Genomic DNA, 17135 nt, shown 5'->3' with positions numbered 1-17135 from the left:
ATGAAGGGATGGTTGATGGAGGAGAAGACTGATGAAGGGATGTTGATACTCTGATGGAAGGGAGGTTTCTCAAATTATGGTGTTTTTATGCACGCACACATGCACCTGCAACCCCCCCCACACCCACATACCCCTACACTCACTCTCAACACACACACAATTCCCCTCCACACACACACACTCTGCCCTCCCCTACCTGGCAGGTGGTGAAAGGCTTGATGCTCCAGAGGAACTGGGGGATGTCCTGGATGGAGAGCTGCAGGCTGAAGGAGTTCCCCCTGAACAGCAGCGTCTTGGGCTCCTCCAGGAGACGACCGCCCCTCAGCCGCTCTGCCGACTCCACTTCCTGATAGGGGGAGAGGGGAGAACAGGGGTGAAGGAGGAGGAGGAGGAGGAGGAGGAGGAGGAGAGAGGGAGGGAAGGAGGGAGGAGGGAGGAGGGAGAGAGACGGAGGGAGAGAGAGGCGTAGGTGTTGGGGGGAAGAGGGACATCGGGGAAGGAGGTAGGAGGAGGGAGAGAGAGGGCGAGAGAGAGAGTGGGAGAGAGAAGGGAGATGAGTGGAGGAGAGAAAGGTGAGATAAAAGGGTTGAGAATGACGTTTTTTTGTGTGTGTTTACAGCGTTTCAGTACAGTTTAGATTACACAACATAGAAAACCAATATTACTCAGTCATTAATACAACCCCTCTACTCTATCTGGACTGAATTAAGAAACAGTACTCTGAACAACTAACTCCCCCCTGAAGATCTGAACAGCTCTAAACAGTTGAATTAAACAGCTCATGGGCAGATTAGGCATTCAGTTAGCCTCCTCTTCAAGAGAAAGCAAGTGGAAGAATTGCTTAAAAGGCATTTTTCAACAACTAGAAATCATTCCATAATAATTTCACGCATAGAATAAAACCCCCCAAACACACAAACAAACAAATAAAGAATAAATGAAGCAATCCTGGCATCAAAACGTCCAATGAATAAGATCAGAGAGCACAATACCCCTCAAATGCTGTTTCAGACACACACAGAGACAGAAATCAAGCCTGATCTTCCCGAATGGTGTTTGCTATTGATGAAAGGACTTAGGTGATTTCGCGCTTTCTGGGTTCTCATCTGTGGGTATTGTTGCGCTTCTCTATGGAGACCGGGAGCATTAGTGTGTGAGTGTGTGTGTGACACTAGTGTGTGTGTGTCTTTGTGTGTGTCTGTGCGTACGCATGTATGTGTGTTTGTCTGTGTGTGTGTGTGTACATGTGTGTGGGTACGTGTGTGTGTATGTGTGCATACATGTGTGTGTGTCTGCGTGTTTGTCTGTCTGCCGTCTCCATCACAAAATCGCCCCTGATCGATTCCTGGCTCGGCATCAGAAGGGAAATCATTTGTCGTATGAAGCTCAAACAAAAACCACCAAAACTGGACAAATGAACAAATAAACAGGGCAGAGTGACGGAGAGAGACGTAGAGAATTGGCTGGTGGGTTCCCGAATGCAATCTCTCTCTATTCACCATGCATGGCTCCCCTCTGACTGATGCGGATAGAACCCAAGCTGCTCTAGTGAGCCAAGCTCTGTCACATCACAACCTCTCTGGAGCATAACACACAGCCTCAAAGCAACTGGCTGCTGTCAGAGGTGTGTGTAGGTGTGTGTGTATGTGTGTGTGTGTGTGACTGCACTGCTCACAGGTGCATACCTCAGAGTGTGTGTGTGTGCCATTTTTGTGAACGAGGCAAAAAGAGGATAAAGGGTATCATTATGAGAGAGAATGTGAGTACGATAGAAATTAGTTTGTGTGAAAAAGCCATAGCTACTCTTCACTGTATACCATTCATACATCACCTCTTCTCAGAACTAAAGAGAGAACCCATCTAGTACCGGGTCGGACCCCCATATGCCTCCAGAACAGCCTGAATTCTTTGGGCACGCAAACGTTGCTCAATTGGTATCAATAGACCTAACGTGTGCCAGGAAAATATTCCACACACCATTACACCATCTCCACCAGCCTGTTCCTTTGAAACCAGGCAGGATGGGGCCATGGACTCATGCTGCTAATGCCAAATCCTGACTCGGCCATCAGCATGACGCAACAGGAACCGGGATTCCTCGGACCAGGTGGGCAATGTTTTTCCACTCCTCAATTGTCCATTGTTGGTGATTGCCTGCCCAATGGAGCCGCTTCTTCTTGTTTTTAGCTGATAGGAGTGGAACACGGTGTGGTCGTCTGCTGCAATAGCCCATCCGTGACAAGGACCGACGAGTTGTGCGTTCCGAGATGCCGTTCTGCACACCACTGTTGTACTGCGCCGTTATTTGTCTGTTAGTGGTCCGCCTGTTAGCTAGCACGATTCTTACCATTCTCCTTTGACCTCTCATCAATGAGAGCCCCCAGGACTGACGCTGACTGGATGTTTTGTGTTTGTCGCACCATTCTCGGTAAACCCTAGATACTGTCGTGCGTGAAAAGTCCAGGAGGCCGGCCATTTCTGATGGAACAGGTGCGCCTGGCACCGACGATCATACCACGCTCAAAGTCGCCAAGGTCACTCGTTTTGCCCATTTTAACGTTAAATCAAACAGTAACTGAATGCCTCAATGCCTGTCTGCCTGAATTATATAGCAAGCCACGGCCACGTGACTCACTGTCTTTTCGTGAATGGGGTGGTGCACATAATAAACTGCCCACTGAGTGTATATAATCGAATGAGAGCTTCTTCAACTCTCCCTGACCTCTCTCTCTCTCTCTCTCTCTCTCTCTCTCTCTCTCTCTCTCTCTCTCTCTCTCTCTCTCTCTCTCTCTCTCTCTCTCTCTCCCGCCCTCCGACTGCAATGTGTGCGTTCCCTGCTAGAACACCTTTAATTAACACACTGCAATTATTCAATTAAGCCCCAGAAAGAAGGCAGGGGAGGACATTTTGCATTGTTGTCTCTTGTCTTTGTAATTAAAAGTCCCTCCTCGTCTCCTAATCATCCAGTAACATCTCTCTCTCTCTCTCTCTCTCTGGCTGTGTGACTGGACTGGCTGATATCTGGTGGAGCGCGAAAATCAGACAGAGAAACCTCTTCTGGGCAAAACCACCAGCAGCGACACACTCACGCAATTGGACACGTTGTCTCAGAAACACTCACACACACCTGCAGGGGGTAGAAGGAGGTCACACACATGTGGGTCCCGAGCATGTATACACGGATACACATGCACACCAATACACTCACATAGAAACAAACGCAAACACACACACACACTCTCCTTCAAGCAAGCTGTCCTGTGTATAACCTTCACATAGTACTTTCTTAAAGTTATTCTGTCAGTTGAAATCTACCACTGCAGGCTAGCTCTTAGACGAGGGTTACTGCAATAACATCTCATGTTCTCAGAAAGCCCTCTACTGCCTATCACTCCACAGCCTAAACTGGTGTGATAGGCAGTCTATCCGTCCATCCGTCAGCCAGTCAGTCATACAGTTAGCCAGCCAGCCAACCATCCAGTCAGTCAGTCAGTCAGTCAGTCAGTCAGTCAGTCAGTCAAACAGCCAGCCAACCATCCATCCTTCCATCAATCCATCCATCCATCCACTCACCCACCCACCCACCCACACAACCCATCCATCCACCCACTCACCCAGCCCGTCCGACCCCCCATACCTGGAATGCGTAGGGGGTGTTGTCGACACAATACACCCTCAGGCTGTATCCCAGAGGGTTGGTGTTGTCTGCACTACCGAACACGGCCAACCTCAATCTCTTCACAGCCTCCTGGCTCAGTGGCTCCCCCACCAGGGCGTAGCGCCCTGGACTTTCCAACAGCAGGTGGCAGCACTGAGCCTCCAGCAGACAGTAGCAGGAAGTGCTCTCCTCCCCCACTGACATCACTTCCTGTGAGAGAAGAAAATAGAAGAAAAAGGAGTTAGGGGCGGGTTGGGGCATTAGGCTGATGGTGTTTAACATAATGACGAGGGAAAAGGCTGCAGACGGAAAAAGAAGCAATCAGCACATTGTGCATCGTGAACAGTAATGTGATTACATTTACATTTACATTTACATCATTTAGCAGACGCTCTTATCCATAGCGACTTACAGTTAGTGAGTGCATACATTTTCATACCGCTCACCTGTATGCATAGTCCATTTCTCTTTCATTCTTTGCTCAATGCCCCTCCAAAATCACCAACTGCACCCTCCCTGTGACCCTATGGCCCTGTCTGTATTAAGCTTATAAGGCATAGTTAAACCCTATAAAGCCAGGCTGTATAATATAGTAATGCAGTACCCTGGCCCAGCCTGCTACACCTGGCCCATTAGCCCTGCAGCAGACATTAGGGATCTATGTTTTACATCGCTCATCCCCACCAGACAGACAGGCAGCAATGGAAAAAACGGGAGTCAAACGCCTCCGCCACAAAGCCTAGCTGCATTAACGGAAAAATGTAGGGAGGGAGAGAGAGGGGGCAGAGGGAGAGAGGGGGAGGGAGAGAGGGGGAGGGAGAGAGAGAGAGAGAGAGAGAGAGAGAGAGAGAGAGAGAGAGAGAGGAGAGGGAGAGAGATGCTGGTAATGTCATTAATTCCTGCGATGGTTCACATTTGAAGAGGCTGCCCCGGCATTCTGCCTGAGATAAAGGGCTCACTATTTCACCGAAAAGGAGGCAGGTCTCGCCATGGCTCCTTCACATGGGCAAGACGAGGGACGCCTCCCTCTCTCTATCTCTCTAGAGGGACATCTCTCTCTTTCTCCATTTCTCATTTAAATTACCAATTTCTCTCTCTCCATGTTCACCTTCTCTCTCCTATTCTCTAACCTACAGCACACACACACACTCACTTGTCGACTGGTCTTTGATAGCTGCCTTTTGAGCGCCGAGCATCTCTCGCCGGCAAATTACATCCTGTGTAAATGCCATAGGCTGTGAATAGGCCAAGGCCTTGGGGCGTCATGGGCCCACCGCAAGGCACAAAGAGCTCTGAGCTTTGGGGTCACCTCCGCCTAGATGAGGTCCCGGTCGCTTTCCATAGCTCCTTTGATGAGGTTAGTTATACATTAACAGAATGTTGGCAATACCTCTGCTGGAATGGATAGACAGGTGGATTGATGGAGAAAAATGGAGGGTGTGGATTGATGTTGGAGCTCATAGCTCGAAAGAACGAGGGAGTCCCTCAGAGAGAGAGCGAGATGGAAGTTATAAGAGGCAGAAAGGCAGAGTTCAAGGGCTTTTTTGAGAGGCTTATGTGCTATTCAAAGGGCTAGCGGTCAGGAGGACCACATACTGTAAGAGAAGGCATAGACTTGAGTTTTCACTACCTTTCAAAGAAGTCCATGCTAACATGGGTTAGTGAAATAGTTCCTCCCAACTGGCAGCTCAATGAACCTCAGTGGAATAGAGGTTGACAAGTCAGTATGAAGAACAGAATGTGTGGAATTGAGATTGTGATTCTATCCTATTCTCAGTTCAAAGTTTTTGGGAAAAAGACAAGGTAAACACTGAATACTCCTGGATTTTTTGTACACTCTTAGAAAAAAGGGTTCCAAAGGGTTCTTCGGCTATCCCCATAGGTGAAGCCTTTTTGATTCCAGGTAGAACCCTTTTTGGTTCCTTTTTGGTTCAAAAGAGTTCTATCTGGAATCAAAATGGTTCTACCTGGAACCAAAAAGGGTTCTTCAAAGGGTGCTCCTATGGGGACAGCCAAATAACCTTTTAAGGTTCTACATAGCACCTTTGGAACAAAGAAATCAAGTGCATGGAACAAAGAAATCAAAATCAACTGTTGTCTCAGTCTAGTGTTTGGAAATGTTTCATTGGATGTGGGCATATTGGGTGGCATTTTCCTTGCACATTAACAGCCCACGCAGCAAGCAAAGTTGTGGAAAATAACCGTAACATTTTAAATAGACGGCACATAATCCCAGGCCTGTTTTGAATATAGCAGCCAGCGATGGTATCATCTGGAACGCATTTTAAGGTGTTTACTTCAACTCCGGTTAAATAATCTCAAAGATATTATAAAAGGAAAAGTTACACATAGTCTTTTTCCCAGTGAAGTGCAGAGAAATGTTTTATTGTTCCTCTAAATGTTCTGAAATGTTTTCAGGATAACCTCACCTCCCACTTGTTATCCTGCGTCTGCCTCTTGAGCCGGATGTTCCAGTTGTCGGCGGTGACCTCAGCGCAGTGGGCTATTGTCATGGCGACGGGGCAGGAGAGGTCGAGGCCCGGCGGACCGTACGTGACCTCTGGGCTCAGCAGGACCTCTTGACTCTCCTCTGATAGGGTACTGCTGAAAACACATACATAAATATGGATGGTCTAGACTCTGACAACACACAGCGTAAATACCTCTCCAAACTCTCCACAGACAGACAACATGAAAGTAAAATAAAAAATAGGCCATGTTTCTAAACAGTGGGTCATGGCTTTATTTGAGGAACACAGGGGAAAAATAAACATTAGGAGATGGTCCTATTCTTGGGAACACTCAAACTTTGATATGGGCTGCCAATCCTGCCTTCAGTCCAGAAGGGCCTACAGTACTAAACAGATTTCTACGGCCCAGCATGCAATGAAAACTGATGTCTGCTTGATTTCATACTATTTGAGTCTCAGCCATCCATCAGTCCTGCTGCTGCAGGCCTGGGGGTCAATCCCATGGTAGGTAGAGTGGCGCTGCTATCCCCTGCTTTCAAAGGGCCAAGCTAGAGTCTCCTGCCTCAGCCTTAGTGACAGGCCAGATTAGGATTTCAGCTGAACGGATTGATTTCAGCTAAACTGATTGACTGGACACTTTAATGAGGGGATCAGGACAACTGTGTGTTGAGTGAAACATCACAAACATCCAAATACTGACTGGCTGGAATGGCTGGAATAGGTCTGTTTGGGTAGCATTCTACTGTGTAGGCTAAACTGAGATTAAAGACACAAATACATACATTCACACACACACACACATCCACACACACACACACACACACACACACACACAGACAGACACATGCATACACATACACACTCGCATACACACACTCTCACACAAACACACACACACACACACCAACAACCATGGCTGTGTTATATAGTTTTCTGAAACATCAGTTAAACATGATATGGTGTGAACAAATGGTGTGAACAACCTCACTCGCCGCAGGATTTTCACCACTCTGCTTCATCGTTATTTATTTTTCGCTAATTACCAGTATGCTTCCACTGCCTATTGTGTCCAATCTGTCTCCATTGTTCCAATGAAAGCAATCAACAGCGAAACATTGACAGCAGTTGTGATCTCTCATCTAAAAATACAGAATAAATCAGCCAACAGCGGTGAAATCCTGCAGCTGTGCTGTGTGTGTGTGTATGTGTGTGTGAGTATGTATATGGTAATCAGGACCAGTCACCAAAGGAGCATCAAGGTTACCTGCAGATTGGACTCTGATAATTAGCCTGAAGAGAGGAGAATAAAGCTGTTTGTTTTCAAAGAAAACACGACTCGGAGCAAAGATTAAAAACTTGACCTTTTTCATGGTTCTGTTTCAGTATCTCGGGAACAAAGACAATTGATTTGTTCAATTGAATTAGTTTGAGAGGTGGATCAGGTAGGGTGACTTTGGGTTATTGATGTAATAGGCTTTTGTTTTATTAATGGATTGGAATGATTTGACTGCACTCTGAGAGAGAGGTTTGGCATTGTTTTACTGAGTGATATTCTGTGATCCACTGAAACGCTTATTCTTAAAACATACATATATTTAAAATAACAAATAAATAGACTACAATTTATTGGGCAGAAATTTGCTTCCGTAAACACGCTAAAATGAATAGTAACATGATTGCAACAAGAGAGATGGTCTACTGAAGGCCACCCCTAATTAACACTCCTTTCACTCTAGTTGTTGTATGTCTGGTGTCTGTGATGGGTGGCTCCTGGAGTGAGTAGTCATGCTGTACTTCGCTCCGCAGGTAATATGACACATTACATTACAATGGAACGATTTCATTAGTGTAATGTTAGCTAGCTACATAGTTGTCTTTGTATCAAAGATAAAGGTGTAGTATAGAGAAACTATCGAGGTTAGCTAGCCAGCTACATTCGTTCGCAGAGACGCCGTTTTTTCAAACAAAGTCAACACCGCAGCCATTGCTAGCTAGCTAACACTACCAGCTAGCAGTACTGTAGCAACTAAATACAATATCATTTTAGCCAGCTACATTCGTTCGCAGCGACGCCGTTTTTTCAAACAAAGTCAACACCGCAGCCATTGCTAGCTAGCCAACACTACCAGCTAGCAGTACTGTAGCAACTAAATCCTCTCCTCCCTTTCTGCATCTTTTGACTCTCTATGTCCCCTATCCTCCCGGCCGGCTTGGTCCTCCTCTCCTGCTCCGTGGCTTGACGACTCATTGCAAGCTCACAGAACAGGGCTCCGGGCAGCCGAGCGGAAGTGGAGGAAAACTAGACTCCCTGCGGAATGTCATCTTTTCACTCCCTCCTCTCTACATTTTCTTCCTCTGTTTCTGCTGCTAAAGCCACTTTCTACCACTCTAAATTTCAAGCCTCTGCCTCTAACCCTAGGAAGCTCTTTGCCACCTCCTCCTCCCCCTCCCTCCTCACTCTCTGTGGATGACTTTTCAACCATTTTGAAAAGAAGGTTAACGACAACCAATCCTCATTTATTAAGTCAAATGACACCGCTGGTCCTGCTCACACTGCCCTACCCTATGCTTTGACTTCTTTCTCCCCTCTCTCTCCAGATGAAATTTTGCGACTTGTGACGGCCGGCCGCCCAACAACCTGCCCGCTTGACCCTATCCCCTCCTCTCTTCTCTAGACCATTTCCGGAGACCTTCTCCCTTACCTCACCTCACTCATCAACTCATCCTTGACCGCTGGCTATGTCCCTTCCGTCTTCAAGAGAGCGAGAGTTGCACCCCTACACTCGATCCCTCCGATGTCAACAACTACAGACCAGTATCCCTTCTTTCTTTTCTCTCCAAAACTCTTGAGCGTGCCGTCTCTAGCCAACTCTCCTGCTATCTCTCTCAGAATGACCTTCTTGATCCAAACCAGTCAGGTTTCAAGACCGGTCATTCAACTGAGACTGCTCTTCTCTGTGTCATGGAGGCTCTCCGCACTGCTAAAGCTAACTCTCTCTCCTCTGCTCTTATCCTTCTAGACATATGTGCTGCCTTTGATACTGTGAACCATCAGATCCTCCTCTCCACCCTCTCCGAGTTGGGCATCTCCGGCGCTGCTCACTCTTGGATTGCATCCTACCTGACAGGTCGCTCCTACCAGGTGGTGTGGCGAGAATCTGTCTCCGCACCATGTGCCCTCACCACTGGTGTCCCCCAAGGCTCAGTTCTAGGCCCTCTCCTATTCTCTCTATACACCAAGTCACTTGGCTCTGTCATATCCTCACATGGTCTCTCCTATCATTGCTACGCAGATGACACACAATGAATGTTCTCCTTTCCCACTTCTGATAACCAGGTGGCGAATCGCATCTCTGCATGTCTGGCAGACATATCAGTGTGGATGTCGGATCACCACCTCAAGCTGAACCTCGGCAAGACGGAGCTGCTCTTCCTCCCAGGGAAGGACTGCCCGCTCCATGATCTCGCCATCACGGTTGACAAGTCCATTGTGTCCTCCTCCCAGAGTGCAAAGAATCTTGGCGTGACCCTGGACAACACCCTGTCGTTCTCCGCTAACATCAAAGCGGTGACCCGATCCTGCAGGTTCATGCTCTACAACATTTGCAGAGTACGACCCTACCTTACACAGAAAGCAGCACAGGTCCTAATCCAGGCACTTGTCATCTCCTGTCTGGATTACTGCAACTCGCTGTTGGCTGGGCTCCCTGCCTGTGCCATTAAACCCCTACAACTTATCCAGAACGCTGCAGCCCGTCTGGTGTTTAACCTTCCCAAGTTCTCTCATGTCACCCCGCTCCTCCGCACACTCCACTGGCTTCCAGTTGAAGCTCACATCTACTACAAAACCATGGTGCTTGCCTACAGAGCTGTGAGGGGAACGGCACCTCCTTACCTTCAGGCTCTGATCAGACCCTACACCCAAACGAGGGCACTACGTTCATCCACCTCTGGCCTGCTAGCCCCCCTACCTCTACGGAAGCACAGTTCCCGCTCAGCCCAGTCAAAGCTATTCGTTGCTCTGGCACCCCAATGGTGGAACAAGCCCCCCCACGACGCCAGGACAGCGAAGTCACTGACCACCTTCCGGAGACACTTGAAACCCTACCTCTTTAAGGAATACCTGGAATAGTATAACAGTAATCTTTCTACACCCCCCCTCCCCCAGTGGTGGTTGTCCCACTGGCTATCCTAAGTTGAATGCACCAATTTGTAAGTCGCTCTGGATAAGAGCGTCTGCTAAATGATGTAAATGTAAATGTAAATGTAGATCTTTCATCCATCTACCGCAACTCCTCCTAACAACCTCACAATCTCCCTCTCACACCTCCATCCTCCGTCACACACACTTTCCCTTTCACACCCTTCACTTGATCTCTCATTCACACTCTGTCACCTGTCGGATCTCTACAGAGGTCTCCTGACCTTGTATTAAGGTGGGCTGTACTGTGATGGCCTGACAAGCATCAAATAATAACACTCCAAGGCACTAACACCTTGTGGGAGTTTCATTGTTTCATTTAGAAAAACAAACAACAACATAATAACCTTGGATATCATGCACTGTTCCCCACAGTTTCAAGCTCAGGTTTTCAGTGCACAACAAGACCTTGTTAGCTCGCTGAGTCGAAGCCAAGGCTTTAAAGCTGGAAGCTTTGAGCAAAGTGACTCATCAGATGACGCTAGCTCCGTGAACTACCTCTGCTACAAACACGTGACATTAAAAACACTGAAGGACAGAGAACCTTTCTGTGTGTGTTCGGCATTAGGCTCCCCAATTCCTCTCACCACTAACTTTCCAACTCAACTCAGCACCTCTAACTCAGAGTGCTAACTGCTCTCCTGATCTCTCAATGCCATCTCATACCCACGCTCCCCACCATGGCCTCCAGACTGCTGTGTGGAGACTCTGCAGACACAAAGAGAACCCAATAAGGCCCGGAGAGGAAAAGCCTCTCATCTCAGTCTCCATAATGCAGCCCTCGAGCTGCCAAGGCTGGGCTGATCAATTCCTATTCTGCAGCCGAGTGGAGAGCCACCGCCAACTGCCTCATGTAGATGGCTTCGGCCTGAAGTCTGAATAGGAAGAAAAGATACAATTTATCCCAGGGTCTCTCCAAGTGCTTGTCAAAAGATAGGGCTGTGATTGACAGCTCAGTGTGATCAGAGGTGCGCTGCGTCCCCAGGCTCCCTCTAACGCCAGGCAGGAAGTAAACAGCAAGCAGCCTTATCGGGACCAGGCAGGAACCTAAAGGAGGGGGCTCAGGGAGATTAGGGAGTGTATTGAGTAGTGCACACCTCACAGGACAGACACATGCAGTCCACTCCTAAGCTCTGAGGCGTAAACTATAGGTGACCTTTGATCCCTATCTTTACCCTTGCTACCCAGAAGCCTCTGGGGTGGAGAAAGAGTGGGGTGAAAGGGATTGTATCCGTATTTGATGCCAAGTGACATTCAACTCCTAGTCGAAATGGCATTTCCTTGATGGGTCCAGCTGGGATTAACCTGGTTGTCAGGGGTGATAACTTGTTGGCATGTTTTCATACAGATGTGTTTGAGATAATTAGATTTTTGGTCTGCAAGGACTAACAGGTGCAAGAAAAGTCAACAGTATTACATTTCTTGTGAACGTCTTCTATCTGTCGTGCCATTTCCGCCTTGAGTAATAGCTTGGTGAAAGTCTTAACAGCTAAGTCACGGCTATGGGCTCTCCATAGCAGGCAATAGTCACCTAGACTCTCTATTTGTCTGTCTTGTTCTATCTGACTACATGCCAAACAATGGCAGATTGCCTCAACACTGAAGACTTTAACATTCACAGCTTTAACCAGTCACAGAGGAAGGAGATGGTGTCATGCTTAAGCGTAAAGACCCAGAATGGAGAAGGCTGAGCCAGTCGCTCAGGGTCATTCTGCAATCTGCAGGGCCGTGTCAGCAACTGAAAGCCTCTTCCTGACACATCATGTCCTCCCCTGTAGAGTGTGCAAGATGAGCTAAGACCGCATGCTGGGCGGAGTGTGTGTGTTTGTATGTGGGAATGTGTGTGTATGCATGCTCATGCCCGGGTGTGTGTACAGTATGTGTGTGCGAGCTTGCATACATTCATGCGTGAGTTTGGGTGTTAAGAAGTGGGAGAGAAAGCGTGAGGAAGAGGGGAAACAGGATGAGAGATAGCGTGAGATGAAGTGGTAGAATAAATACAAAAATATTGCTTTGGTACTATTTTTACAAGTATATGGTGAATTTGAAAAACTCTTAGTACAAAACTCCAAACTGGTAACACTTGTAACGCAGCCAGTCCTACCATTCAAAACATTTAATTGTGCATTCATTTTGTTTGTAGACATATTTCACCACACAACCATTAATCCAAAATATAAGTGTACTGTGAAATATATACTGAGTATACAAAATATAAAGAACACCTGCTCTTTCTATGACATAGACTGACCAGGTGAATCCAGGTGAAAGCTATGATCCCTTATTGATGTCGCTTGTTAAATCAATTTCAATCACTGTCACACCCTGACTTATGGGACTCTAGTATGTTGAGTCAGGGTGTGGAGATCTATGTCATTATTTCTATGTTCTCATTCTAGGTTTTGTGTTTCTATGTTTGGCCGGGTGTGATTCCCAATCAGAGGCAGCTGTCGCTGGTTGTCTCTGATTGGGGATCATACTTTAGTAGCCTGTTTGTTATCATTAGTTGTGGGATCTTGTTCCGTGTATAGGCTTGTGTTGTGTTTAGCCTGAGGACTTCACGTTACGTTGTTTTGTTGTTTTTGTTCGTGTGTTTATGTTAATAAATAAACATGTATGCATTTCACGCTGCGCCTTGTTCTGACCCGTCCTTCAACGAGCGTGACAGAAGATCCCACCAAACACGGACCAAGCAGCGTGCCCAAGAGGAGCAAACACCCTGGACACAGGTGGGGAAGATGTGGTCTTGGGAGGAGATATTTGTGGGGAAAGGACCATGGGCGAAGGTAGATGCCCAGGCAGGAGAGGAGAAACGGTGACCAAAAAGGACTCGGTCAGGAGGAAAGCCCGAGAAGCAGCCCCAAGAAATGTTTTTTTGGGGGCACACGGGGTGGTTGGCGGAGCCAGGGTTCAGAGCAGAGCCAACTCCCCGTAGTCACGCTAGGAAGCGTGTGGACGTGCAGGATCTGTGTTATGCGGAGCTACGCAGTGTGTCGTCAGTGCGCCGGCACAGTCCAGTGCGTCCTGTGCTAACGCCACACACGTGCCGTGCGAATATGGGTATCCAGCCAGGACGGGTTGTGCCGGCTCAACGCTCCTGGTCTCCAGTACGCCTCCTCGGTCCAGCATATCCTGCGTCGGTTCTACGTACTGTGTCGCCAGTGCGCGTGCACAGCCCAGTGCGTCCTGTGCTAACGCCACACACTTACTGTGCGGAAGTGGGCAGCTCTACGCTCCAGTCCTCCACTGCGCCTCCACAGTCCGGTACGCCCCGTACCTGCTTCCAGCACCAGGCCAGTGGTGCGTGTTCCCAGTCCGGTATGACCCGTGCCTGCTCCCCGCACCAAGCCAGTGGTGCGTGTCGCCAGTCCGGCCCGGCCCGTTCCTGTTCCTCGCACAAAGCCAGTGGTGCGTGTTCCCAGTCCGGTACGGCCCGTGCCTGCTCCCCGCACCAAGCCAGTGGTGCGTGTCGCCAGCCCGGTACGCCCCATACCTGCACCCCGCACCAAGCCAGTGGTGTGTGTCCCCAGTCCGGCCCGGCCCGTTCCTGCTCCTCGCACTAGACTAGTGGTGCATGTTCCCAGTCTGGCCCGGCCCGTTCCTGTTCCTCGCACCAGGCCAGTGGTGCGTGTCGCCAGTCCGGCCCGGCCCGTTCCTGCTCGTCGCACCAGACCAGTGGTGCGTGTTCCCAGTCCGGTCCGGCCCGTTCCTGTTTCTAGCACCAAGCCAGTGGTGCGTGTGTCCAGTCCGGCCCATGCCCGTTCCACCGGTGCCTGGTCCGGCACCGGTCAGCTGCTCCACTCCGGAGCCAGAGCAGTCCGCTCCACCGGTGCCTGATCCAGCTCCGGTCAGCAGTTCCACTCCGGAGCCAGAGCATTCCGCTCCACCGGGGTCCAGTCCAGCTCCGGTCAGCTGCTCCACTCCGGAGCTAGAGCAGTCCGCTCCACCGGTGCCCAGTCCAGCTCCGGTCAGCGGCTCCACTCCAGAGCCAGAGCAGTCCGCTCCACTGGTGCACGGTCCAGCTCCGGTCAGCGGCTCCAGTCCTGACCCAGACGTCAGCCCCTCTCCAGGTTCGGGGTCTCCCACACCAGGGCCCAGACAGGGCTTGGTGCATTGTGGGAGGATTGCCGATCCAGGCCCAGATGTCAGCCCCTCTCCAGGTTCGGGGTGTCCCACACCAGGGTCCAGACAGGGCTTGGTGCATCGTGGGAGGAAGGAGAGGGGAAGCAGCGCGCCGAGGTCCAGACAAGACCAGGGGCGCAACGGGGAGGCTGAGAGAATGTGGTCGTCACGCCCGGAGCCAGATCCGCCTCCGAAGCAGAATGCCCACCCGGACCCTACCCTGTTATGTCAGGTTTGTGCGGTCGGAGTCCGCACCTTTGGGGGGGGGGTACTGTCACGCCCTGACTTATGGGACTCTTGTATGTTGAGTCAGGGTGTGGAGATCTATGTCGTTATTTCTATGTTCTCATTCTAGGTTTTGTGTTTCTCTGTTTGGCCGGGTGTGATTCCCAATCAGAGGCAGCTGTCGCTCGTTGTCTTTGATTGGGGATCATACTTTAGTAGCCTGTTTGTTATCATTAGTTGTGGGATCTTGTTCCGTGTATAGGCTTGTATTGTGTTAAGCCTGAGGACTTCACGTTACGTTGTTTTATTGTTTTTGTTCGTGTGTTTATGTTAATAAATAAACATGTATGCATTTCACGCTGCGCCTTGGTCTTACCCGTCCTTCAACGAGCGTGACAATCAGTGTAGATGAAGGGGAGGAGACAGGTTAAAGAAGGATTTTTAAGCCTTGAGACATGGATTGTGTATGTGTGCTATTCAGAGGGTGAATGGGACAAGACAAAATATTTAAGTGCCTTTGAACGGGGAATGGTAGTAGGTGCCAGGCGCACTGGTTTGTATCAAGAACTGCAACACTGCTGGGTTTTTCTCGCTCAATAGTTTCAAAGCCAAGAATGGTCCACCACCCAAAGGTGATCCAGTCAACTTGACACAACTTTGCGAAGCATTGGAGTCAACATAAGCCAGCATCCCTGTAGAACACTTTCGACACCTTGTAGAGTCCATGCCCTGACCAGTTGAGGATGTTCTGAGGGCAAAAGGGGAGGTGCAACTCAATATTAGGAAGGTGTTCCTAATGTTTGAGTATACTCAGTGTGATGAGTACATTGGTTTAATCACCAAAACACAACATAATTATATGGTCTTAATTTAGTTATTTTAACAACCAGTTAATCCAATAGTAAAACATGTAAGATACATGTTTCAAAATGAATGAATGTTTTATTCTACAGTACTGTAAATTACAGTACATTACACTGTTTTCACATTAGGCACATTTGCACTACCCATTAAAATTGACTGAACATACATTTCCATCATTTATATCCCATGTGTGATCAAAGGTGTGATCATTGAAGAGCTCTTTCACAATGTAATCGAATTAAAGAAATTAAGGAAACATTATGTTTAGAAGGCACTAGTTTGCATCAAGCCTGTCTTATCGAAATTACAGTAAATATGCTCATTGTTCATGCACCTGGGGACAAACCTTTTGTCATGGAGAATCCAAGCCTGACATTGGTCTGGATTGAAATTACTGCATGGCTCATCCATGGCCTGAAGGAGGGTGGTGCGCTCATGGGGATGGCAATCATACATATTCCACCTGTATTGTAATCGTGTATTGTATTTTACAGTATTGTATTGTAATTATGTATTGTAGTGGTCCTGTACGTGGCTCAGTTCATAAGAACATGGTACTAGCAACACCAGAGTTGTGGGTTCAATTCCCTCTGGGGTCACATACCAAAATGTGTGGACTGTTGTCACTTTGGATAAAAGTATCTGCTACGTAAATGGCAGATTTTAGAAATGTTTGATAAATGTATTAAAAATAAAAAACAGAAATACCTTATTTACATAAGTATTCAGACCCTTTGCTATGAGACTCGAAATTGAGCTAAGGTGCATCTTGTTTCCATTGATCATCCTTGAGATGTTTCTATAACTTCATTGGAGTCCACCTGTGGTAAATTCAGTTGATTGGACATGATTTAGAAAGGCACACACCTGTCTATATAATGTCCCACAGTTGACAGATCATGTCAGAGCAAAAATCAAGCCATGAGGTCGAAGGAATTGTCTGTAGAGCTCTGAGACAGGATTGTGTCGAGGCACAGATCTGGAGAAGGGTACCAAAACATTTCTGCAGCATTGAAGGTCCCCAAGAACACAGTGGCCTCCATCATTCTTAAATGGAAGAAGTTTGGAACCACCAAGACTCTTCCTAGAGCTGGCTGCCTAGCCAAACTGAGCAATTGGGGGAGAAGGGCCTTGGTCAGGGAGGTGACCAAGAACCAGATGGTCACTCTGACAGAGCTCCAGAGTTCCTCTGTGGAGATGGGAGAACCTTCCAGAAGGACAGCCATCTCTGCAGCATTCCACCAATCAGGTATTTATGGTAGAGTGGCCAGATGGAAGCCACTCCTCAGTAAAAGGCACATGACAGCCCGCTTGGAGTTTGCCAAAAGGCACCTAAAGGACTCTCAAACCATGAGAAACAAGATTCTCTGGTCTGATGAAACCAAGATTGAACTCTTTGGCCTGAATGCCAAGCGTCACATCTGGAGGAAACCTGGCACCATCCCTACGGTGAAGCATGGTGGTGGCAGCATCATGTTGTGGGGATGTACTTTGGCGGCAGGGACTGGGAGACTAGTCAGGATCGAGGGAAAGATGAACAGAGCAAAGTACAGAGAGATCCTTGATGAAAACCTGCTCCAGAGCGCTCAGGACC

General features: G+C 48.4%; 1 protein-coding gene across 4 annotated transcripts in view; it reads right to left on the bottom strand.

Moving 5' to 3' along the window:
- LOC121582606 (netrin receptor UNC5D-like) overlaps nt 1-17135 on the bottom strand; it is a 330437-nt gene that overhangs the window by 8113 nt on the left and 305189 nt on the right. For 3 of the 4 annotated variants that reach the window (XM_045225089.1, XM_045225092.1, XM_045225091.1), the window contains 3 exons: nt 6088-6262; nt 3638-3868; nt 197-346 (listed from right to left, as the gene is read on the bottom strand). In XM_045225089.1, the coding sequence (XP_045081024.1) occupies nt 197-346; nt 3638-3868; nt 6088-6262 (556 nt within the window). The remainder of the gene's footprint in view (nt 1-196; nt 347-3637; nt 3869-6087; nt 6263-17135) is intronic. The other variant, XM_045225090.1, reaches the window with a different exon arrangement.

The sequence above is a fragment of the Coregonus clupeaformis genome, chromosome 15 (genome assembly GCF_020615455.1).
Source record: "Coregonus clupeaformis isolate EN_2021a chromosome 15, ASM2061545v1, whole genome shotgun sequence".
NCBI lineage: Eukaryota > Metazoa > Chordata > Actinopteri > Salmoniformes > Salmonidae > Coregonus > Coregonus clupeaformis.
Note: the sequence above shows the minus strand (reverse complement) of the source record. Positions and strands in the feature narration are given on the sequence as shown.